At 43.3% G+C, this 26,325-nt stretch overlaps 1 protein-coding gene across 1 annotated transcript in view; it reads right to left on the bottom strand.

Moving 5' to 3' along the window:
• The window catches only part of SLIT3 (slit guidance ligand 3), a 795,269-nt gene that overhangs the window by 267,346 nt on the left and 501,598 nt on the right, over window positions 1-26,325 (bottom strand). The window contains exon 8 of the mRNA XM_006115755.4: window positions 24,247-24,410. Within this exon, the coding sequence (XP_006115817.1) occupies window positions 24,247-24,410 (164 nt within the window). The remainder of the gene's footprint in view (window positions 1-24,246; window positions 24,411-26,325) is intronic.

Below are 26,325 nucleotides of genomic sequence, written 5' to 3'. Positions count from 1 at the left end.
ACAAAATGTTTCAAAATTCACTCTATCAGACTCTATATTTTTCCTTCTATGTTTTCTGTTCACACTGATTGTGATGCTCCAAAACAGACCCAAGACCATGAAAATAGGGGGCAGCAGTTGATAATCTTCAGAAACAGGCAGAATTGCACACCACACATTAAGAAAAAAGAACTTGAAATAAATAGTTGTTCCGTATGAGGAAAAAAAAAACCAAATTGAGAGGTCAAATTTCCTGCAAATATTTCAACATTTAAGTCTGGTATGTTTTCTGACTAGGACTTGTAATGGGGGAGAAGTATAAATGCTATTTGCACTGATATACCTTGCAATATATCGCTATGGTTATGTTAGTATTAGTAAATTCCCTTTCATTAGAATGTGGTGTCAGAATTGATGTACTTGTATTTTCAGTTGGTGTTCAAGTGCCTGTATCACACAGTACATTTAATTGACTACTTGCAAGTCAGCTGATTTCAATATCTACTAGAAAACTTCGGCAGAGCTCAATTCAGCATTTCAACATTTTGTGGGTCACAATATCCCATGACAAGACATTATACAAGGTGACCTACATAAAAGGGGGTTAATTAGAGTAGGACAAGAGGCTGGAGTAAGGCCAGAAACACAAGACTAAGTTTGGAACGTAAGAAGCAACAATAATAAAAGCGCTAATTAATTTTCCCATTACAGCTTAGTATCATGAAGATTTCTGGTATAAACTCTTCTGCGTGCGAAACATGTGGCTACTTCAGATCACTATTCTTGCTGGCCAGTGAGCTGCAGAAATAAAGATTTGGAGAACTTATAACAAGGGATCTTTTATGCTCAGTTCTCTTAAAACCTTTCAGACCTACTCCGTTCAAAGGCCCTGATCTCATACCTATGAAAACAAAGGGGAGTCCTTCAATTGATTTTAGTGGGAATGGATTGGGACCAAAAAACCAGTTTTCATAGGGAGTATGTCTAGACTATATGGCTCCGTCGATGGAGCCATATTAACTAGTTTGCTTGGCATAGGCAAAGAAGCGGGGATTTAAATAATCCCCGCTTCAATAAAATAAACATGGCCGCTGTGCTGTGCCGACAATCAGCTGATCCGGCACAGCACGGCAGTCTAGACACGGATCTGTCAGCTGGGGAAGCCTTTGCCGACCGATCCCTTATGTCTCGTGAAACGAGGTTTACAGGATCGGTTGGCAAAGGCTTCCCCAGCCGACAGATCCGCGTCTAGACTGCACCATTGTCCTGGATCGTCGGAACAGCGCGGCGGCCATGTTTATTTTAATGAAGCGGGGATTATTTAAATCCTCGCTTCTTTGCCTGTGACGGGTAAACTAGTTTACATAGCTCCATTGATGGAGCCTTGTAGTCTAGACATACCCAGGAAGTGAGGAACTCTTCAGAGAGGCACAAGGCACATGTTTTCTGCCTAGATGGGGATCAACAACCTCTGAGGCTTTAGCACACAACAGTTATCTGGACATGAAAAAGAGGGCAACTGATGATGGGCTTTTATTCTCAGTACAGATGTAACAGAGAAGTGGAAAGAAGAAAAACAAAACACTATCAAAGTTTTAAGCCCACTGCTCTTTAAGGAGAAAAATGTCCAAGTAAATTAAGACGCAAAAGTCACTTTATAGCAATTTTTAATTTTCCCCCTTCAATTAAAAATGCCACAGACACTAGAATATTTTTGGCCTAATATACTCTGTTTCTGGGTTTTCAAAAATGCTAAGCCTAAACCTTGTTGCGGTACACATTTTTGTGCTGCTTTACATGAGTATCTTTTGATCAGGTAGATAACTCTATTGTAGGTCTCTTGTAGACTTCAACATATGTGTCACCAGGAGGGATTCGGCTTCCTTGATCACGGGGTGCTCTTCCAGGAAGGACTGCTTGGCGGAGATGGAGTTCACCTTTCCAGGAGCGGGAAGGCCTTGTTTGGACACAGACTGGCTAACCTTGTGAGGAGGGCTTTAAACTAGGTTTGTCGGGGGCAGGTGAGCAAAGCCCACAGGTAAGTGCTGAATGTGCGGGACTGGGAGATGGGTTGGAAATGGGGGGGACTACGGCCTATAATGGCAAGGAGAAAGGAGGGTCAGGGCACAACAGGGAGGCAAGATCAAATCAGTATCTTAGATGCCTATATACAAATGCGAGAAGTATGGGTAATAAGCAGGAAGAACTGGAATTGCTAACCACTAAATACAACTATGATATCATTGGTATTACAGAAACCTGGTGGGATGGGACGCATGATTGGAATATTGGTATGGAAGGGTACGGCTTGCTCAGGAAGGACAGACAGGGAAAAAAGGGAGGAGGGGTTGCCTTGTATATTAAAAATGTACACACTTGGACTGAAGTGGAGATGAACGTAGGAGATAGCTGTGTAGAGAGTCTCTGGGTTAAGCTAAAAGGGGTAAAAAACGAGGGTGATATCATGCTAGGAGTCTACTACAGGCCACCTAGCCAGGTGGAAGAGGTGGATGAGGCCTTTTTTAAACAATTAACAAAACTATCCAAAGCCCAAGATTTGGTGGTGATGGGGGACTTCAACTATCCAGACATATGTTGGGAAACTAATACAGCGAGGCACAGGCTATCCAATAAGTTTCTGGACTGCATTGGAGACAACTTTCTGTTTCAGAAGGTTGAAAAAGCTACCAGAGGAGAAGCTGTTCTGGATTTGGTTTTAACAAATAGGGAGGAACTAGTTGAGAACTTGAAAGTGGAAGACAGTATAGGGGACAGTGATCACGAAATAATAGAGTTCATGATCTTAAGGAAAGGTAGAAGGGAGACCAGCACAATTGAGGTAATGGATTTCAGGAAGGCAGATTTTGATAAGCTCAGAGAACTTGTAGGTAAGGTCCCATGGGAAGCAAGACTGAAGGGAAAAACAACTGAGGAGAGTTGGAAGTATTTCAAAGGGACGTTGTTAAAGGCCCAAAAGCAAACAATTCCGCTGTGTAGGAAAGATAGAAAATATGGCAAAAGACCAGCTTGGCTTAACAAGGAGATCTTGCTTGATCTCAAAATAAAAAAGGAGTCATATAAAAAATGGAAACTAGGACAACTAACAAAGGATGAATATAGGCAAGCAACACGGGAATGCAGGGGCAAGATTAGAAAGGCAAAGGCACAAAATGAGATCAAACTAGCTACAGGCATAAAGGGAAACAAGAAGACCTTTTATAAATACATTAAAAGCAAGAGGAAGACCAAGGACAGGGTAGGCCCACTGCTTAGTGAGGAGGGAGAAGCAGTAACAGGGAACTTGGAAATGGCGGAGATGCTCAATGACTTCTTTGTTTCGGTCTTCACCGAGAAGTCTGGTGGTGTGCCTAAGGTAGTGAATACAAGCAGAGAGAGGGTAAGTTTAGAAGATAGGATACACAAAGAACAAGTTAAAAATCACCTAGGAAAGTTAGATGTCAGCAAGTCACCAGGTCCTGACGAAATGCATCCCAGGATACTCAAGGAGCTGATAGAGGAGGTATCTGAGCCTTTAGCTATGATCTTTGAAAAATCATGGCAGACAGGGGAGATTCCAGAAGACTGGAAAAGGGCAAATATTGTGCCCATCTATAAAAAGGGGAATAAGAACAACCCAGGAAACTACAGACCGGTCAGTTTAACGTCTGTCCCAGGGAAGATAATGGAGCAGGTAATTAAGGAAATCATATGCAAACACTTGGAAGGTAATAAAGTGATAGGGAATAGCCAGCATGGGTTTGTGAAGAACAAGTCATGCCAAACTAATCTGATAGCTTTCTTTGATAAGATAACGAGCCTTGTGGATAAGGGAGAAGCGGTGGATGTCATATACCTAGACTTTAGTAAGGCATTTGATACGGTCTCGCATGATATTCTTATTGATAAACTAGGCAAAAATAACTTAGATAGGGCCACGATAAGGTGGGTGCATAATTGGCTGGATAACCGTAGTCAGAGAGTTGTTGTTAATGGTTCTAAATCCTGCTGGAAAGGGATAACAAGTGGAGTTCCTCAAGGGTCTGTTTTGGGACCCGTACTGTTCAATATCTTCATCAATGATGTAGATATTGGGATAGAGAGTACCCTTATTAAGTTTGCAGATGATACCAAACTGGGTGGGGTTGCGACTTCTTTGGAGGATAGGGACATAATTCAAAATGACCTTAGCAAGTTAGAGAAATGGTCAGAGGTAAACAGGATGAAGTTTAATAAAGAGAAATGCAAAGTGCTCCACTTAGGAAGGAACAATCAGTTCCATACATACAAGATGGGAAGCGACTGTCTAGGAAGGAGCATGGCGGAAAGGGATCTAGGGGTCATAGTGGACCACAAGTTGAATATGAGCCAACAGTGTGATGCTGTTGCAAAAAAAGCAAATATGATTCTAGGTTGTATCAACAGGTGTGTTGTAAGCAAAACTCGTGAAGTCATTCTGCCGCTCTACTCTGCACTAGTTAGGCCTCAGCTGGAGTACTGTGTCCAGTTCTGGGCGCCACATTTCAAGAAAGATGTGGAGAAATTGGAAAGGGTACAGAGAAGAGCGACAAGAATGATTAAAGGTTTAGAGAACATGACCTATGAAGCCAGGCTTCATGAACTGGGCTTGTTTAGTTTGGAAAAAAGAAGATTAAGGGGGGACATGATAGCGGTTTTCAAATATCTAAAAGGGTGTCACAAGGAGGAAGGAGAAAATTTGTTCCTCTTGGTTTCTGAGGACAGGACAAGGAGTAATGGGCTTAAAGTGCAGCAGGGGAGGTTTAGATTGGACATTAGGAAAAAATTCCTAACTGTCAGGGTGGTCAAATATTGGAATAAATTGCCAAGGGAGGTGGTGGAATCTCCCTCTCTGGAGATATTTAAGAACAGGTTAGATAGACATCTGTCAGGGATGGTGTAGACAGAGCTTGATCCTGCCTTGAGGGCGGGGGGCTGGACTCGATGACCTCTCGAGGTCCCTTCCAGTCCTATTATTCTATGATTCTATGATATGTTGCAGAATCATTTCAAAGAAGTGAGTGGGATTTTTGTTGCCATTTTTATTTCTTTTTGGCAGAAAACAAACATTGCTTGACCTGTGAAATTACAACAGCATTTTATTAATTGGTGTATTATACATTCCACCACCATTTCAGTCATCATTTATCTGCTGAGCTTAAAGGTTTCTTTAATCAAACTATAAAGAGGATATGAAAAATTATTTGAATTAAATAATTCTACCTAAACGATGGTTTGTGTTACCTTTACCTTCACACCAGAGCAATGTGCATCTTGAGGGTAAGTACGCTGACAGGAAAATTAACAGCAAGGATATGAGAGTTTAATCAGAAAGCTTCGCTACTGGTGGTCTGGAGGAGATATGTGCATAATAAAAAGAAGACTAAAATATCCTTTGAATCAGGAGTGCTAGAAATCCAGATCTGTATCTGATTTTCCCCAAATCCCTGGTTCAGATCACCATCAAACTATGGATGTTCAAATCAAGCACTGAATTTCCCAGATCTCTGCAATTACCCTAGTCCAAAACAAAGAACGCAACAAGAGAACATACTCTAGAGTTCTACTGCTTGTAGCAGCGAATAGTTTGGTAAGAGACGTAGTAAGTGAGTGTTACCAAAACACATGGCTATGGAATACAGGGCTGCACAGACAGTATTTCTTTTATGGGGTTGTAACAGGATGGCTCACCCCCAGAGTTCAGCATCCCTGTTCCAATGGTTCCCTCTTTTGGTGTGATGAGGAGGGCAGGGGAAGCTGCCCAAGGATAAGACCGTTCAGAACCCAAAGTCCAGAGAAGTGAGAGCTCAAAAGAAGAGCAGAGCTGGTCTGACAGCTTGAGGGAAGTGATGACTGTGCGGGAGGAGCCGTGAGAGCTCCCTAGTGAGTAGTGGAGCCAGATCAAATTGGAGAAACCAGAAAGCAGCTGGGGGAAGAGGGAAGGGGCATTCCAGACTAGAGTAGGCTGGGGCAGGTGTGTGCAGATGGTAGATGAAGTCTGAGAGCAGCAGAGGCAGATGCCTACATAGCACTCTAAGCTAGAGAGCTGAAGGCCGGGGAACGATGGCGGGGGAACTCACTGATGTCTCTGGACAAGAACTGGAACCATACAGGAAGGAAAGAGAGCTAGTGGGGTTGGGGTGAGGCACGGTGAGAGACACAATAGCTGTGCCTGGGAGCTGGAGCTTGGTGAGAAATACCGGAGCTGTATTGGGGATTTAGAGCAAAATGAGAGACTCCAGAATGGTAATGGAGAGCTGCAGCACTGTGACGATGCTGTGCTTGGGACGATGATTAATTCCTGGAACTTGAGATACTGAATGCATTGTTTGGACAGTGCTGCAGGAAAATGGAGTGTGTCTGTGGGATATTTTTTGTAATAAATTAACTCCATAAGGTACTGTTTATACTCTGCAGCCTTATGTGGAGTTACTGCAGACTGCAGAAGAAAGGGGAAACTGAGGAGGAGCCCCAGTAGTGCTGCAGCCAGTCACAAGATGGCTCCCCAGGAAGCGGTCACCATACGAGAGGGATTCTCATTACTATGTACAACTCAGAGAGATTTGGCAGCTCTGCTTCTCAATGGTAATTGCATTTTTAACTTCATGGACAATAGAACTTACTTCATTCATCTCTGTCTGTCTGTCCTCACATACATCTCTATACCCTTCGTACCAAAATGTGCACAGTAGTATCAGTCACGAGGCTGACAGAAAGGGTAGTTCTTGTCTATCTCTAACAGAAGAAACAGACAGCATCATTAATAATTTTAATATTCAATATCTTGCAGGCTAAACTGCCGCATTTTGTTTTAGAATCTGAGCCAGGGGTTATGGAGGGAGAGAGGGGAGACTTTGGACCTTGGAGTGTACTGACAAAAGTTAATTCCTCTTTTCAAATTAAGTATTTCATTGGCCTCTAGCCTTTTAAGAGCAGCCAACAGATTGAAATTGCAATTAGAACTGAACCGTTATAGATTATAAATGAATGATTTAAAGGCCAGGGGCATTTAAATTAAGTTTTGCAATGAGTAAATAAACTAAATAATCTCATTCCTACTGACAACAAGTTACGACACTTTAATTGAACACAGTAAGTAGGTCTCAGGTTAGTCCTGCTTCACCTAACCAATTGTCTTGATAGAAGCTAAAAAAATGCTCCTTGTTTTTTCAGAGGTTCTGCCAGCTTGAATATAAACTTCACAAGATGAATTTACTGGTAAGGGTCTATAATAGGATTAAAATGATTTTATGTCTGGTGGATGCTAAGTTATTGATTAATAAACAAAATGATACATCGGTGCAGCACATTTTTGAATAAGTTATGAAAACTGTGGTCCTTGATCACTTGGGAGTAATTAACTAGGTTTATAGTATTTTTTAAAAGAGTAGGGATATTGATCCTCCTATCTGGGTTAAATACAACTGCCCAATCTGGATTGCAATTTTTTCTACATTTCAAGTGAAAAAATTTGTCCCTGTCCGCTTTCTTAAAACAATCGTGTTGCTTCTTTTGAATGGTCACTGCATCCTTTGAGATGTCCCCCCGTCTATGTACAGAGCAACAGGCAGAAATGAGAGAACCACGCATCCTAAACACAGAAGGCATTTCTTCTCAATTTGTTGACTCTTGGCTCCTTCACCTCACACTTACCCAGTTGGGAATTAGTTTTAAAACTCAAACTATTATTAAAATATTATAATTTATTATTATTATTACTAGCCAATTAGCCCATCATAAGACGGGATCTTCAGGTCTCTCCTCCACGTCGGTCTTCTCTCCTGAGCCTCCGGTCTCTCGCTCCGTCCGTCTCTCTCTCTCTCCCCTTCTCCTTCTCCTACTGCCTCCTCTCTCTCTGTCTCTCTCTTTCTTTTCTCCTCCGTCTCCTGACTCTCTCTCTCTCTCTCTTCTCCTCCCCCTCCTGCCTCTCACTCGGGGGACCGTGGAGCCCAAATGATTGTTTGGGCTCCACACTCCTTGTGCTGCATGGGGAGTGCGGGACCCAAATGGCTGCTTACGCCACTTGCTCCCCTGCGGTGGCCTGGCTGAGTGGTGCAGAAGTCAGCCGAGCGCCATGGCGGGAGGCAAAGGGGGGCAGGGCAGTGATGTTCACGGCCAGAGGGCGAGGCCTGGAGCCGCTGTCAAGTCACACGTCACCACCCCACCCTCCTTCACCTCCCGCCGTGGCACTCGGCTGACTTCTGCGCCGCTCAGCCGGGCCGCCGCATGGGAGCAACAGGTGCAAGCGGTCGTTTGGGCCCTGCACTCCCCATGCAGCACAGGCTGCCCAGAGGGAACAGCCAGCATTTCAGCAACAGCGCCGCCCAGAGAGAACAGCCAGCATTTCAGCAACAGCGCTACCCAGAGAGAACAACCAGCATTTCAGCATTACAGACTCTCAGACACTGGGCTACTATATATATGATTATTATTATTATTAAAATTCTTCCATCACAATTTAACTATTCTGAGCTTTGTTTAAATGCATTTTTCACAGTTTCTAATGAGCATCCACAAGCCAGGCAGGGCATACTCTTCTGTGAGTATTGCACTTCCACAGCTCTGCCCTATGCTGCATAAGCTTGGGTTGTTGTGCCCTTCCAAACACAACACAAGTCCACAGGAAGTACTGCTACTGGATGAAAGCCTTAAACAGGCATAGCCTGTTCCTTGAGTCCTTGTGTACCGTAATCAGTGTTAAGTAGTCCCATTAAAGCCAATCCAACTATTTACATGAGTCAGGGTGGCAGGATTTGACCCATACCAGGAGAGAAATCTTTGACCTTACCTATTTCCTATAAGCATCAGTCTGTATAGAATCATAGAATCATAGAATAATAGGACTGGAAGGGACCTCAAGAGGTCATTGAGTCCAGCCCCCCGCCCTCAAGGCAGGATCAAGCTCCGTCTACACCATCCCTGACAGATGTCTATCTAACCTGTTCTTAAATATCTCCAGAGAGGGAGATTCCACCACCTCCCTTGGCAATTTATTCCAATATTTGACCACCCTGACAGTTAGGAATTTTTTCCTAATGTCCAATCTAAACCTCCCTTGCTTTAAGCCCATTACTCCTTGTCCTGTCCTCAGAAACGAAGAGGAACAAATTTTCTCCTTCCTCCTTGTGACCCTTTTAGATATTTGAAAACCGCTATCATGTCCCCCCTTAATCTTCTTTTTTCCAAACTAAACAAGCCCAGTTCATGAAGCCTGGCTTCATAGGTCATGTTCTCTAAACCTTTAATCATTCTTGTCACTCTTCTCTGTACCCTTTCCAATTTCTCCACATCTTTCTTGAAATGTGGCGCCCAGAACTGGACACAGTACTCCAGCTGAGGCCTAACTAGTGCAGAGTAGAGCGGCAGAATGACTTCACGAGTTTTGCTTACAACACACCTGTTGATACAACCTAGAATCATATTTGCTTTTTTTGCAACAGCATCACACTGTTGACTCATATTCAACTTGTGGTCCACTATTACCCCTAGATCCCTTTCCGCCATGCTCCTTCCTAGACAGTCGCTTCCCATCTTGTATGTATGGAACTGATTGTTCCTTCCTAAGTGGAGCACTTTGCATTTCTCTTTATTAAACCTCATCCTGTTTACCTCTGACCATTTCTCTAACTTGCTAAGGTCATTTTGAATTATGGCCCTATCCTCCAAAGAAGTTGCAACCCCACCCAGTTTGGTATCATCTGCAAACTTAATAAGCATACTCTCTATTCCAATATCTACATCATTGATGAAGATATTGAACAGTACGGGTCCCAAAACAGACCCTTGAGGAACTCCACTTGTTATCCCTTTCCAGCAGGATTTAGAACCGTTAACAACAACTCTCTGACTATGGTTATCCAGCCAATTATGCACCCACCTTATCGTGGCCCTATCTAAGTTATATTTGCCTAGTTTATCAATAAGAATAGCATGTGAGACCGTATCAAATGCCTTACTAAAGTCTAGGTATATGACATCCACCGCTTCTCCCTTATCCACAAGGCTCGTTATCCTATCAAAGAAAGCTATCAGATTAGTTTGGCATGACTTGTTCTTCACAAGCCCATGCCGGCTATTCCCTATCACTTTATTACCTTCCAAGTGTTTGCATATGATTTCCTTAATTACCTGCTCCATTATCTTCCCTGGGACAGACGTTAAACTGACCGGTCTGTAGTTTCCTGGGTTGTTCTTATTCCCCTTTTTATAGATGGGCACAATATTTGTCCTTTTCCAGTCTTCGGGAATCTCCCCTGTCTGCTATGATTTTTCAAAAATCATAGCTAAAGGCTCAGATACCTCCTCTATCAGCTCCTTGAGTATCCTGGGATGCATTTCATCAGGACCTGGTGACTTGCTGACATCTACCTTTCCTAAGTGATTTTTAACTTGTTCTTTGTGTATCCTATCTTCTAAACTTACCCTCTCTCTGCTTGTATTCACTACGTTAGGCACACCTCCAGACTTCTCGGTGAAGACCGAAACAAAGAAGTCATTGAGCATCTCCGCCATTTCCAAATTTCCTGTTACTGCTTCTCCCTCCTCACTAAGCAGTGGGCCTACCCTGTCCTTGGTCTTCCTCTTGCTGTACTGCAGCCAAAACCAGCAGTAAAACTAGTCCCAATAATAGTTTGAGTTTTAAAACTAATTTACATTCAGAAAGAGCTGGCACAGATTCCATATAACAGCGTTTCCCAAACTATGGGCCGCAGCCCGGTACCGGACCGTGGGAAAAAAATACCAGGCCTCAGCATAGCTGCCGGGTGGGGAGTGGGGTGGGGCGGGCTGGGAGGAGGTGTGTGTGGGGGGGAAACCTGATGCCGGGAAGCAGGGTTGGGGGTAGTGGGGCTGTCCGGTGGAGATCGGGGCAGGCAGGCGGTGGAAGCAGGGCTGGACGGGGGCAGCGGGGCTAGCCGGGGAGATTGGGATAAGAAGCAGAAGGGGGGGGGGGGTGCGCGAATTGGCCAGCGGGAAGCAGGACTGACCTGGGCACATGAGTCCGGCCCCAGGGATTCCATTTTGCCCCCACCCCTCATACCCTCCCTCGAGTAGCTGCAAACTGCCTAGCTGGTAGACACACTCACACAGCATGAGCACATCTACCAGCCAGGCAATTCACAGCTATGGACTGATACACCTAATAATAATAAACTTACCTAATTAGAAAATATCAGACATTTTATATGTCCAGTATTTTCTCAATTTGTTTCCCAGACAGAACCCTCAAATACCGGACTGTCCGGTACAAAACTGGACACCTGGCAACCCTACCCCTCCTTGCACCCTCTCTCCTAGCCAGACACCCTACCCTCAATCTGCTCCTGCTCCCACCTCCTGGAGTGCTCATGCAGCACCGGGTCCCCCAAGCCCTGGCCAAGGCTGGGCAGAGGATGCAGCCGGGTGAAACACTGAAAATTTATTCATTTTTAATTCTTTTTTTCTATGCGTTTATAGTTTTGGGCTGCAAAAAACAGTACTGAAAAAAACGGGTTCCAAGTAATGTAAAAAGTTTGGGAAACCCTGGTCTAGCCAGCTTTCTATCCATCTTACAGTCCATTTATCCAATCCATATTCCCTTGCCGGCAAGAATATTGTGGGTGACCATATCAAAAGCTTTGCTAAAGCTGGCACTGGGGGCTTTGGGAGGACCAAAACCAACTTATTTGAATATTCATCATTTGCTTAATGAATATGCAAATATGCAAATGAATGTTACTGGTCCTCCAAAAGCTCGTGAATGGATTTACTGGTCCCTGTGTCAAAAAGTTTGGGAACCCCTGCCATATAATACAGTGTGTGTCAGATGCATACCCACCAGAATTTTCATGTATCTTCTTGAAAGCAACTTTTGACTAATCTCCTTTGCATTCTTAACCATGACACATCGCTTTTTCTAAAATAGCATAGAGGACACAAGGAAACAGAAAATTGACTCTCATGTCATGAGAGATAAAAATGAAAAGGCTGTCCATGGACTTACATGAAACATGTATAAGAATTTCAAGTCCAGCTTCATTATTCCTTACTCAGCATTATTTCTGTAAGAGAACTACAGGTTCAGAATAGTATTTCATTAACACAAGTAAATGTCACACTTGCACTGTATACTGAAACACTATTTGTGTACTGGTAATAAAACAAGCCATTAGGTTTCGACACCAAGACAAAAATGCAATTACATTAGCTCTGTTGGAATAATGGCTCAAAAGCTGACTTCCTGTCTGATTATACTTCAGTACAGCATCATTGCACGAGCAGTAACATTACTTTTACAGAATACTGCTTAAGGGGAAAAAATCCTTGGCAAACCCAGTGAAAATACCAAGAAGAGAGAAATAAACAAGAGGGAGTACACTGCTCATGTTCCATTCCACATATTCTTACTATCGTTTAAGGACAATTTTTAGTCATAATCTCCAGATATATTGTACACTGACAAGTTTCAGAGGGGGTAACAGTATTAGTCTATTTCAGCAAAAACACAGGTCCTGTGGCACCTTAAAGACTAACACATTCATCTGTGCATAAGCTTTTATGGGCTGGAGCCCACTTCATCAGATGCACAAAGTGGAAATGTCTGTGTGGTAGAGATACATATACTCCCATATTTGCATGTGTATATATATATCCATGCCAAACCAATTTATTAGTTTTTAAAGTGCCACAAGATTCCTCATTGTTGTAGCAAAACAAATAGTAATGGGATCTACTTTTGACCAAATTTTGCCACTGGGACTCAGAATTAGCTCCTTGTGAGCACATTGAAAGGCAGGGGTTGGCCAGCCAGGTGTGGATTATGTTGACTTTCTTGCACAGAAACTGGATTTGCTATATTTAGTGTAAATATTTCTATTGTTTCCAACTATATAGCATAATACACCTCACAGCAGCAAAGATGCAGGACTCTGCTGTCATGAATACAGGAAATTAATATTTATGGCTGGACTGATATTAGTTAGGGATGTAAATTGTGATCGTTTAAACAGTTAACTGATAAGCGTGAGCGTATCAGTTTCTGTAATGGTTACTCACCGGCTCCCAACCTGATCAAAAAGAGCACATTGATGCCCTGCAGTGCAGCCTCTGTAGTGGGAGTGGGGTGGTAGTTGGGAGCCCAGTGCACATTGGTTGCTAGCCCCTGCTTCCAGGGAGCCAGCTGCACTAAGAATTTCAGCGGCTATACGGTTACATTATTAAAGTTTTTTAACATCCCTAGTGCTAGTACTTCAGTGTCCAAGGCTGCTACTACCCAGTGATGCTACTTGGGCAGAGCAGTCCTAGCTGGCATGGGTGGAGAGGCTAGACAGCAGTCAGCCCTAAAAATTAGGTATTTTGCCTGAGTAGCATTTGTCTTGAGTCAGGCTAGTAGTCAATGACAAAATCTTGCAGTTCCCCTCTTTACCTCAGATTCCCAACTTAGCATTGCCGCACAAGATCTCATTAAGTCTTGGACTAAGCAGTAACAGAATGGACTACTGGCGATTTTACACATCCCAGGCTATCATCTAGTACATATGTGCTTGCTAAAACAACCAGCTGAAACAGGTCACCTTTGTAACAGACGAGAAAGCCATTAGCACTAAAATTTGAAAGATACTTGATAACCATGGTGTGTCCCTTCAGGTATTTAATCCACTAGGAGGCCATTTCATTTCCTTATATCTTAAAATTATTAAAAGGTTTTCACTTGCCCTTACTCAGTCAAATCCACAATGCTGTTTTTATTAAATGTTGCTTTCCTTTTAAATATGCAGCTTTCTAGCAGAGTTCCCATAGTACTGGGAGATCTCTTCACACTGTAGCTTAGATCTTAGTAATAATCAAGAGGCAACCTGGTGAGATTTTTTAAATATTTTTTTACCCCAAAAGTTAGCTCTCAACATGAAGAACAAGAAGCAGAAGTCCTCTAACACTTCTAACACTTACTGGAAAGGGCCCTGCAGGCACATTACTGTATCTTGCACGCAAAACATTCTTCACATGAGAAAAACTTAAGTTTTCACACATTTGGTCAAGGCCCAAAGTATAAACACTTGCACTGAATACTTCTGTATTTTCACAAACTTATCCCCAGCTGAATGTAACCATTTTTAAAGCACAAACTGGGCTGCACTTTTATAGGGAAAAAAGCAAAAGTGCAAGCACTAGCCATTTATTATTTAGCATTTTATCTACCTGCTAAAAAAGTCTTTCCCCCACCAACCCCTGGCTTTGCTGAAGATGTGTCCCCACAATTTAAAAATCTCTAGCATCATCCTGGGTCAACTACAATGAAGACTTCTTATTCTGAAACAGCATGTCTGCTACTGTTCTCAAAACTGGCAATAAGAATGCAAATAGGAATTCTTCAGACAGTCTAAACAAGAGTCATTTAAGAACTGGAAGGTACCTGGGTATATGATAAAAGGTTCCAGAATGCTTATATACACTATGGTTGCCAAGTTTCTAATTGCACAAAACCCTTGCCCCTTCTCTGAGGCCCTGCCCCTGCTCACTGTGTTCCCCATCCGTGGTTCACTTCCCCACCCCACTCAATCATTGTCATTGGGCTGGGACATGGGGTTGTGAGGCAGGACGGGGTGAAGGTTTAGGTTAGGGTTGCGGGGGGCTCTGGGATGGGGCCAGAAATGAAGGCTTCAGAGTGCAGGAGGGGGTGAGGGCTTCAACTGGTGGTGTGGGCTCTAGAGAGGGGCCAGGGATGAGGGGCTTGGGATGCTGGAGGGGGCTCTGGGCTGGAGGGTGGAACTGAGAAGTTCAGAGTTGGTTGGGGTGTGGAGGAAGTACAGGTTTTGGGTTGCAGATGCAGGTTTCAGGGTGGGGCCATAAATGAGCAGTTCAGGATGTGGGAGCAGGCTCTGGACTAGGGCATAGGTTGGGGTGAGTCCTTTAGAAGGGGGTTCATAGTGTGGGCTCTGGACAGGAGTTTGGGAGCAGGAGGCGATATGGGTAGCAGAGTCCTGGAGGTAATGTATTTGGGGACTCCTTGGAAGTGGCGACATGTCCCTGGACTCTTAGAGTATGTCTAGACTATATGGCTCTGTCGATGGAGCCTTGTAGATGAGTTTACTCAACATAAGAAAATGAAGCAGCGATTTAAATAATCACCGCTTAATTTACATCAAAATGGCTGCCGTGCTGTGCCGATCAGCAGTCTGGACGTGCCACAGTCGACAAGGGAAGCCTTTGTCAACCACTCCAGTATAACTCGTGAAAGGACAAAGGCTTCCCTTGTCAACCGCAGCACGTCCAGACTGCCCCGCTGTGCCGCCAAACAGCTGATCGGCACAGAGCGGCGGCCATTTTGATGTAAATGAAGCAGCGATTATTTAAATCGCTGCTTCATTTTCCTATGTCTAGTAAACTCATCTACATGGCTCCGTCGACAGAGCCATGTAGTCTAGACATACCCTTAGGGATAGGGATGGGGACCCTCCACAACCTTCCTCTGCCAAAGAGCCAGAGGAACACACCACCACTTCTGGGAGCTATGGATCTCCCAGCCACTCCAAATGGACTTCTAACAGCCCAGTCAGCAATGCTGAACAAAGTCGGCAGGGTCCCTTTTTGACCAGATGGTCTGCTAAAAAAAAAAAAAAGGATACCTGGAAACACTACCGCATATGCATCCACTCAATTTGTCATTGGGGGCTTTTACTCTTAATAGTTCTGGGTGGCTACTTAACTTTTGTGTGTGTAACTAGCACCACTAAAAATGTGAGTCTGACAGCCCCAGAAACAAAATCCCTCCTTTTAGCCAGAGGAAGACCAAGCACCCCCAAGGCACTTTGTCACCAGGGCCTTATTTCAGAGGGCCTACCTCTAGGTGACTTAAGGCAAAGAATGGGCTTCCACTGAAATGTTTCTTTAAGCTAGATCTCAGTTGTAGTTGGTGGCAACAAGAGTTGTTTAGTAGGAGCTGAAAATCCTTTTGAAATGTCACGGAAGGGCATCTGGAATGGATTCAGACCCCGATTTTCTCAAAAGGCATTAAGAGAAATGAACAAACACAGCGCTAAGTCCATTTGCTCAGAATCCAGTTTAAGACTATTTACCAGCACTCTCGGGGCTCTCAAAGGGGCTCAAACCCTACCTCAGAGACAAAGACGGTATTATTGGCTAATTTAACCCACAAGTCACTCCAACAGAAAGGGGCACAAGTTGAACCAAATGGTTAAGTTGATAAAAAGTCAGCAAGTGATAAAAACACTGAGCTCTGGCATTTGGTCGTACACTGAGGAGAGCAAAGCAGCCTGCACTGAAGCTTTGCAAAAATAAACACTCACCAATCCCACATCCAAAGAAACAAGAAAAATCTGGACTCCTTTCACCATTAAAAACTGGACAGTTGTAAGAGGCATTGCTATATGATCCCAGAAAGAATTGAGATCAATTGAGTGAGGGGTCGCGGTGGAGAAAGAGACAAAATCTGCTCCCTCAGCAATGACAATTGCAGCTAGATAGGAGCAAAGCTTGCCTAATTAAGTGTGCCAGTTGATAAAATACCCCACCTATCTCCATCTTCTCTTTATTTTTCTTTAATCTGCATTCCTTCTCATTCTCAGGAGTTTACCACTTTTACCAGCTACTAGCACATCCACATAACATGTTGTAAGTAGCAGACTATTCGACACAGAAGGATACAGATGTATTAGATATATAGATGTATTCCTGCAGAAATGAAATTCAAGCAGAGTATTTTTCCCTGCTTCTTGCCTGGCATTTTTGAATGTTCTGTCATGATATCTAGCCTAAGGGGTGCTATTTATATTAGTTCTTCATTTCTTGTTTTTCACCTTAACAAGATACCATGAAGTAATAAGAAAACAACTGATTAAGTCTAGTGACTCCAGAAGACCTGGCCAGAGGTTAATAGCTCAGATTTTAGCACTGCTAGTTCTATCCCAACCAACCTGCCTTTCCTTTGCTCTGGTTCTTGATGTTGTGCCAAGAAGCAGGAAAGGAAGAGAAGATACTGCATTACCCTCTGCATTACAGCTCACATGTAATTTTATCACAGGAATCAGAATCTTTTAGATTCCTGAATTAGATCTGAATCACTTCAATGTTCCCTTAAAATTAGTGTCCGCTGCATTAGCCAGAAGAGATTGGAAGTTTGACCCCCTGGACTGATTCTCCTCTCATTCCTATTTCAGTCTGGTGAACTGAACTGAACTACTACTGATTTAAACTGCTGAAGGAGAGAAAGAAGAAAATGTGGCTGTCTGAATAGAAGGTAAGAAAGAGGAAGCCGAAAAAAACCTCTACTTAATGGAAAAACAAAAATTATTTAGTTAACTAAGTTTCCTCCTTTCCAACTCTAATTTCATTGTGTGGTAAAGAAAATCTGTCCTATAGGAAACTGTTGAAAAATTAAATGTTTAAATTTGCATATTGCTGCATATTGTAGAGACCACTGAAAGAAATATGTAAAAAAAATCAGCTATGAAATAATTTGAAGGATATTTCACATACTGATAGCATTACTTACATTAAAAAAATCAACACCTATTTCACTACTCCCCTGGAAACTTATACCCCTGGTTCTTACCCTATTTTTATTTTTTTTTGAATGGTGCCCACTGTGAAGTATAAAGACTAGTAAAAAATTTAAACAGACCTATGCTAACCGAGGAGTTCAGGGTCCTTACTATGCTGCATGCCAGAGCCACTCAGAACTTGAGGCAACAGGGATAAAATAACCCCTCTCATTCCAGTGCCCATTGAAACTTCAGCTGAACTAAAGAAAAATTGCCTTTACCTATATCCAGTGTAAAATCTGACACAACCAAACAGTTCCAATTCATCCAGTAGGGGGCAGGGCTAGACATACATAGTAGTCGGTTCAAAACAGTATGGTAAGAAAGGCTCAATTTTCTTACAATGAAGCTGCCTTACACTCAACCATTAAGTTTGAATATTACTCTATTTCTCTTGAGTCTCTCCCCACCCCCGAACTTTAATGATGGCTTATAATTTCAAAAGAAGTCAAATTGTGCTATAAAATGGAGGCATTGAACAGATCTCCCACAAGACACTGAGAAGCTCAAGGCAGTTGACTGTTTGGCTTCATACACTCAACGTGCTTTAGACTGCAAGGTCTGAGCAGCACATTCAAGCGAGTGACAAAAAAGGCTTTGTGACTCAATGTAGCTGATCAGTATTTAGATTAAACTCACCGTAAATGAGCAAAGATCAGGTAGGAGAAAAATCAAAGAACCACACATCAAATTCATGTAAAAATTAAGTCGGGGGCCCAGCAAGATGAAACAGAACAGCTACTCTAAGGGGGCAGTCAGAAAATAATTCAACATTGCTTAGGATCTGGCTTTCACCTAAACCAGAGATTCCAAGGCACCCTTATGCCCGACTCCAACGACTTCCCTCATACTAGAAGAACATGAAAATAGACAGTCTTCTTGCATCAAAGAAAAACTGATATTGCAGTGGACATACAAGTCTTTCCTCAGTGTCTTGTTACTCTTTGTTTCAATAATGTGGTTGGGAGCTGGAGAGTGGTGGTAGAGGAAGATAGGAGAAATGTGTCATACTTTTGTACTTCACTGATTGGCATAGTCATCCTTTGGTTGAAAATTCAATGGCCTCTCATTTTGTATGGTGACTGGCATGTCAACTAGATCTCACACTGTGTTGCAGTGTTTAAATAAAGCAGTTGCACAGGGGGAAAGACATGTTTGCAGATTAATTCAAGCATTACGGCAGAGTTCTCACAGACCCACCTGCAGAAGAGAAGATCGTTACACTAAGAGTGGACAAGTTATGTTAACAGCCACAGAGAAGCCTCATGATTGATGAAGAGGAGCTAGTAAACAATGTGGAAAACTGTCTGCCATTTCTTTACTGCTGTCCCACAATGGTTAGACAGGATCCCAAATTACTTTTGTCACCTAAAGCCAGCACTGTTCAGGATCATATAAATTCTGTTTCTCTGCAGTCCTCAGTACTAGAAATCTAATTAGACATCTTTTTAGCTATATTTGCAAGCCAGCCTCCAGGTTGCTGCACACAAATCTTCTGCAACCAGCAGATACCAAAGCCAACCCCTCATTTGTGCGTTCAAACCCCTGTGTATCCAAACCATTCAAGTAGCACGTGTAAAATTTATGTGCGCAGATTGAGAGGTTTGGTTGAACACTTAGTCCTTCAAGCTCTTTTTTCTGAATTTATGCATCCTCCCATCTTTCATATTAGACTCATTCATCATTCCAGAGAGGTAGTATGGTGCTTTATGCCAAGCACTAAATATGGAATGTCACAAGCTAGGCTCTTGTTCCAGATTTGTTATGGGAGTTTGGAAGACTCATTGCATATCTGCTTTCATAGAATCATAAAATCCTAGGGCTGGAAGAGACCTCAGGAGGTCATTGAGTCCAACCCCCTGCCCAAAGCAGGACCAATCCCAACTAAATCATACCAGCCAGGGCTTTGTCAAATCAGGATTTCAAAACCTCTAGGGATGGAGATCCCACCACCTCCCTAGATAACCTATTCCAGTGCTTCACCATCCTTCTAGTGAAATAGTTTTACCTAATATTCAACCTAGACCTTCCCCATTGTAACTTGAGACCATTGTTCCTCATTCTGTCACTACTAAGAACAGCTTCTCTTGATCCTCTTTGAAACTCCCTTCAGATAGTTGAAGGCTGCTATCAAATCCCCCCTCACTCTTTTCTTCTGTAGACTAAATAAGCACAATTCCCTCAGCCTCTCCTTGTAAGTCATGTGCTTCAACCCCCTAATAATTTCTGTTCCCCTTCGCTGGACTTTCTCCAATGTGTCCACATCCTTTCTGTAATGGTGGGGCCAGAATTGGACACAATACTCCAGATGTGGCTTCACAAATGCCAAATAAAGGGGAATAATCACTTCTCTAGATCTGCTGGCAATCCTCCTAATATGCCGTTAGCCTTTTTGGCTACAAGGGCACACTGTTGACTCATAGCCCTCTTCTTGTTCACTGTAGTCCCCAGGTCCTTTTCAGCAGAACTGCTGCTTTGCCAATTGGTCCCCAGCCTGTAAAAGTGCTTTGGGATTCTTCCGTCCCAAGTGCAGGACTCTGCACTTGTTCTTGTTGAATCTCGTCAGATTTCTTTTGTCCCAATCCTTCAATTTGTCTAGGTCACTCTGGACCCGATCTCTTCCCTCCAATGTATCTACCGCTCTCCCTAGCTTAGTGTCAAGGCAGTTGCCTGTTTGGCTTCATACACTCACTGCACTTTAGACTGCAAGGTCTGAGCAGCACATAAAGCGACAAAAAGGCTTTGTGACTCAATGTAGCTGATCAGTATTTAGATTAAACTCACCTTGAATGAGCAAAGATCAGGTAGGAGAAAAATCAAAGAACCACACATCAAGTTCATGTAAAAATTAAGTCAGGGATGCTGAGGTTGTGCTGAGGGTGCAATCCATCCCCTCATCCAGGTCATTAATTTTCCAGCCATTCGCCATTATGGATGATTCAGAATTTAGTTGGATACTTAATGCTTATTCAAGCTTTAAAATTTTCTGTGAAATGAAAAATGTGGTTTTGTGTAGCATTTTCTACTAGTCTGAAGTTATTTTTCCTAACTCAGATTTCATTTTGTTTGAAATGATCCTTTTCATTTCAATTCCTCTTCTGTCCCTTCCTCCCTCCCTCCCTCACTTCAAAACATGAAATGATCAGAACCAAGCTTTGATCTAGAATCCTGACGCAGTTGGTAACAAGGTGGTCAAAAATGAAGCTATGTAAAGATCTCTCCTCCCAGGAAAAAATGCTGACCACTATAAAGCAGTTCTGTTAGAAACCCTGAACATGCACTGAAATACAAGGATGCAGCAACTTGTATTTCAACACTAAGCCTGTCACTATGAAACACAGAAGCCTTTTAGCACCACTTTGGGGCTTGTTACTATTGTTCATATCACCTTAAATTATATCATTCGCATTGGGACAAGGCCTGCACAGCAAAATCCTCTTGTTCTGAAGTCGCTCTATTGAAGAGCTAGTAACTTCATAGTCAAACAATGACTAACCTAGCCTGTAAATTCAGGGAGGAGAAGTTGTAAAACAGTGGGGCCAAGGTTCAAGATGCTCTTTAGAAGATGGTAAACCAGGCGTGTTGTCAGCAAACTGTGCACACAGAGCCTCCATCCACACTACAGCGCTATTTCGGGATACTGGAGTATCCCAAAATAGCTATCCTGCGTCTTAAGAGCAAGCCTGTTATTTCAAAATATAAGGGGCTCACTATTCCGATATCCTTATAAACCTCATACCACGAGGATTAAGGGATGTTTCGGAATAGCAGGTTATTTTGAAACGTATGTAATAAGCTATTTCGAAATAAGATATGCAATTTGTGTAGCTCAAATTGCATATCTTATTTCGAGCTATGGTGCAGTGTAGATGCACCCAGACTGTTTAATTTTTAAAGTGGGCACTACACACGGTAGAGTGGCGTCCTGTGCTAAGTCTTCTGTAGATCTCCATTTCACTGAACATCTTTTACAACTGGGGGCTCAGGAGTGTGTTCTCAGGGCTACGTAGCTGATGGCTTTTCTACTGTGCGTGTTTTTGTTTGTTTGTTTCTTAAATAAACTAGGGGGTGGTGCCCCTTGCTCGGTTCGTTCGCCAACCCCCCAGTCTTTGGGGGTTAGCAAACCCAACTCTTCCCCCGGTGGCTGGGGGCTATGCCAGACCTAGCCTCTTGCCCCCTCCACCCCAGCTGCATCACTGGCTTCTCGGCCCCCTTCCCTGGCTTCTCCCCCAGGCTCTCAGCCCACCCGTCCGGCCGCAGCGAACCCTGGCCTCCTACCCCCTTCCAACCTCCCCATTCTCCCCCCAGCCTCTCTTCTCCCCTGCCCCCTCCCCAGTCACAACCCAGCCCAGCCTTTATCAAATCCTTGTCCAACAAACAAAACTATTTACTTTTCACTTGTGGTCACATATTCCTGCCCCAGAAGTCATCACTTGCCCCCCCGTCATTTCTCAAATGTTCCCACACCTCAATGCAACCACCATTTCTTACATCTGACACTGCCCTCTATGGCACACCAATGCCCAGTGGCCCCATAGACGGTGACGGCCATTTGGAACAAACACGAACTTGACAAATTTGGGTCTCTCTGATCAAGTCTTATATAAAAATAACTAAAAAACCAACACTCCGGTAATCTGAAGAAGTGGGCTGTGACCACGAAAGCTCATGATACCATTCTACATGTTTTGATAGTCTTTTAAGGTGCTACTAAACTATTTGCTGTTTTTTAAGTTTATCCTGTACAGACTAACTCGGCTACCCCTTGAAGCTAAAAAAACAGAGTGCTTTTCCCCCCCTTATGTTTGCCTTACATGCCTGCAGTTAAACGGACTGGCAAACTTTTGTCCTGTCAGATAGTTATACAGTGTGTGGGCAGTGAGTTCACCTTCCTCTAGATCTCAGAGCACTGCTCACATGAGTGAGGACAAATTCCCAATTGTCAAAGCTGCCTGTGAGAGTAGGAGGTGATGATAAGCACATCTCTGTACTTGCCATCTAATTAGGGTGACCTATGAGGAATACGGGAAACCAAGGGGGAGCTTGCTGGCGCTCAGGGCTTTAGCCCCGTGGCGTGGGAGGAACCACTGTCCCTCAGGGCTTCAGCCTTGCAGGGGACAGGGGAGGAGCCACCAGCGCTTGTGGCTCCAGTGGCTGAAGCTCCGAGTGCTGGCGGCTCCCCGCCCTCCTGCAGGGATGAAGTTTACCCCCGCAGCATGCAGAGTGGGGAGGAAAGGGGAGCCACTGGTGCTTGGGGATTCAGCAGCTGAAGCCCTGAGTGCTGGCGGGTCCTCCTCCGCATCCTGTAGGGGAAATACGGGACAATGTGCCTGTTTTTTAAAAAAAAGTCGGGATGCCAGGAGGAGGCCGTAAAAACGGGATGGATGGTCACTTACATGTAATACTACTGCAACCACATATCACTGAAGTAAGAGACCACCAGAGTGACAGCCCAGAGAACACAATGGGAAACACCATGTCAAGCTTCTGCACGCTACCCCACTAATTTGCTTCAGTCCTGATGGACAACCTCTGGTAGCAAAGGGAAAGCAATATCAAAGCTTATTCAGCCTGGCTTTGTGTTAATACTGCCAGCACTTCCAGATAACACAACAATGGTTTTCATAACTCAGGACCTCACAGTCCTATGAGCAGAGAGTCAGGAATAAGTGACTTTCTCCTTCTACTGCTAGGGCTGACAAGAGTTTGTTGAAACCTTTGGGCAATTCACTCAGCTTCTCTGTAACTAGCTTCTCCACCTGAAAAATGGGGCAAAACACCCTTACATCAAAGGGACAGTTGAAAATGTATAAAGATATAATCTGCAATGATGAGCAAGGATAATTATTATCTTACCTGAGCTCACCTCATGATGCATTCAACCCCAGTTATCAGATGGTACAAATGCACAATCGGTCACAAAAATCAGTGACAATATTTTAATAATAATACACTGATTTGTGGCTCTTGGAGCCATGGAGAGGTGCTTCTCACTGCCCCCAGGCTGCTGTGGTAAGAGAAGGCTGGGGTAGTCCTGTCTCCTTGGAGCAGTGTGCACCCTGAATCCCTCATTTCCAGTCCCACCTGAGCCTCCCCCACACCCACCAGGCACACTAAAGCTCCCCCCTCCCTGATTTGAACAGGCACATACACAATTATTATACATGAAACTTTAACACCCTGGTCTGATGGACAAATATGATCATACCCTTTTTAGCAGTGAGGAAAATTTGAAAGAACTTAAGTGGAAGTGTGTTTCAGAGCCTGGGATGGACCTCTGGACTCATAGTCCATGCCTTCATAAATATACATAATTCCCACTGGATCAAACCCCATTTTGGAAAACTAGCTGTGTATACAGACCAGCATTTACTAATTCCTTCCCTTCCTTCCGTTGTAAAAATTAGAGGGATTTTCCCCTGATGAACGCCAAATTACTACTATTTAATTGTCCTTTCACATTAAAATAATTTCTAACACTACAGCTGAGAAAAGAATTTGAGCACAGAATACTAAAGAGTCCAACACTTCATATGAGATTGAACAAATCATAACAATTTACAATATTAGCAAGCAGTTTAGCAGTGATATGGCTGACTTAACACGGTCATGGAATGACATTTAAATGGGCCTAATGATACTTCATTCACTGCTTTTGTGTGAACTTCATTACAAAAATGTCAGAAGATAGATAAATGAATAATCAGTGTCATACCAGAGCAGACATATTCCTTTTTCTGAACGTCCGCCACATTGAAACCCCGTAGGTGTACGGGCGCCATGCAGAATGTGAACTGCCCAATTGAGCGCCTCTGCCGCAGCCAGTCAGACAGCCACGCCAGGTGGCAGTCACAATACAGGTAGTTGGAGTGAAGTCGCCTGCAATGGACAGAAAGAGTCACATCACATCCGAATGTTTTAGAAACAGCGATAAAAACAAAGCAAATGCACATACGTTCTCAGCAACACTATGCTAACACCATTGCATGAATTTTCACACAGGAGATGAATTATTACAGTAAGGGGGAAAGGCGTAAATCCACACCACTGAAGGGGCTTTCATTGAATCAAATTTTCTTGTCTATTGTACTGCGAAATCAATGAGTGAATCTGACAAGAAGCAGAGCTCCAAGAAAGCACCCCAAAGGCTGGGTGTGCAATCAACCCAAGAAACCGAAACATTTCCAGCAGACAGCAATCTTTGGTGAAATGACCAGTGCCAGGAGTACCATAGCAGCTTCCTGGCAGTTGGAGGCCTTTACATTAGGGAGGGATAAACAAACATAGAGGACCCCCCAAAAAGAAAAAAAATAATATCTATCAACTGAACATTTTCTAACCAATGAAAGTTTTAGTCCAATTTAGGTGAAGATTCCTCCTTCCCCAGGATGAAATAGTTTAATAGAAGCATCACTTATTGTCATGGCCATCCACTGAGCTTCTAAAAGGAGTCTGAGAAGTACTGTTCAGCAGTGGGTTGTTTATTTTACAGGCTCACCACAGACTGAAATCTTAAATACCAAATACATAAGTGCTCTGAGACACATACATTACTTGCTCTTCCCCGCAGCCTGCCACTTCAAACAACAGTTCAAACAACAGTTTTAATGTGATGCAATTTCACAGGAAAAGATGTAAACGTATAGCCCATCAGCTAGCTTTAATCCTCTCCCTCCCCTGACCTTTCACACTGTAAACACACAACAAGGAATGAACCCAATGCGGTTTAATAACTACCGCACACATTAGATTAGAGTTTCATAAGTTAAAACTGGAAAGATTAAACATTTCCTTCCTGTTAATGAGTCATTATGGCAAACTTGAAATGACAAAACCCCCTGTAGGATCTCATTAATCAAAGTGTTCGTAACTGCGACACAGCAATAGATCACGTACTACTTTTAAAAAACAATCGGTGAGTACAGGATTTAGCTTTGCCTATCTCCAGAATAAATTAACCATCAATCCGAGGGTTCTTCATATTACACCATGGCAGCAGAGATCAGCAGTGACGCCTGAGCTGACAGGCCCTAGATTTGTAAGTCTGGGGGGAGCCAGTGACACATTTTCAGGGGCTGAGCCTCAAGCTTGGAATTCATCTCCTTGCTTTGGCTAGTAGCGCCACTGGGCATGCCATGAAGCATATCTATTCAACTTCCAGACAAAGAGGTAGGGCAGAGCAGTGATGCCGTTATACATTGTGGCTATGTCTATACAGCTTCCCTCTTCTGCAAAAGCCGATGCAAATGAAGCATGGATTAGCATATTGACATGCTTAATTTGCATAATTAATTAGGTGCCGGTTTTGCGCAAAAGATTTTTGTGCAAAAAGGCTCCATCTACACAGCGCCCCTGAAAAAATGAGGAAGAATGGCTCTTGCGCAAGAAGGGGTTTTTGCGCAAAAGGGGTCTGTGTAGATGGCGCCTTTATGCACAAAAACTTCTTGTGCAAAAACTGCGCCTAATTAATTATGTAAAGGAAGTGTGGCAATATGCTAATCCCTGCTTCATTTGCATTGGTTTTTGCAGAAGAGGGAACCGTGTAGATGTAGCCTTCCACAGTTTTAGACGACACGACATCAGGTTAGATATTTGGTCAAATGTTTTTATTAGAATGGGTTTTGTATTTAATTTTGGACAGGCACCCGTGTAGAAATGGAAAGAACAAATATATACTGTCACAAAGCAGAGAAAACACTGTCTAGGAAAAGATCACCCTAACTGCAGCAAGGCTGTGTCAACCTATAGATGAACAATTTCGTACAGATAACTTGACAAAGAAGTAGCATTCCTT

This window comes from Pelodiscus sinensis, chromosome 17, assembly GCF_049634645.1.
Source record: "Pelodiscus sinensis isolate JC-2024 chromosome 17, ASM4963464v1, whole genome shotgun sequence".
NCBI lineage: Eukaryota > Metazoa > Chordata > Testudines > Trionychidae > Pelodiscus > Pelodiscus sinensis.
This window is presented reverse-complemented; position numbering and strand designations above follow the sequence as displayed.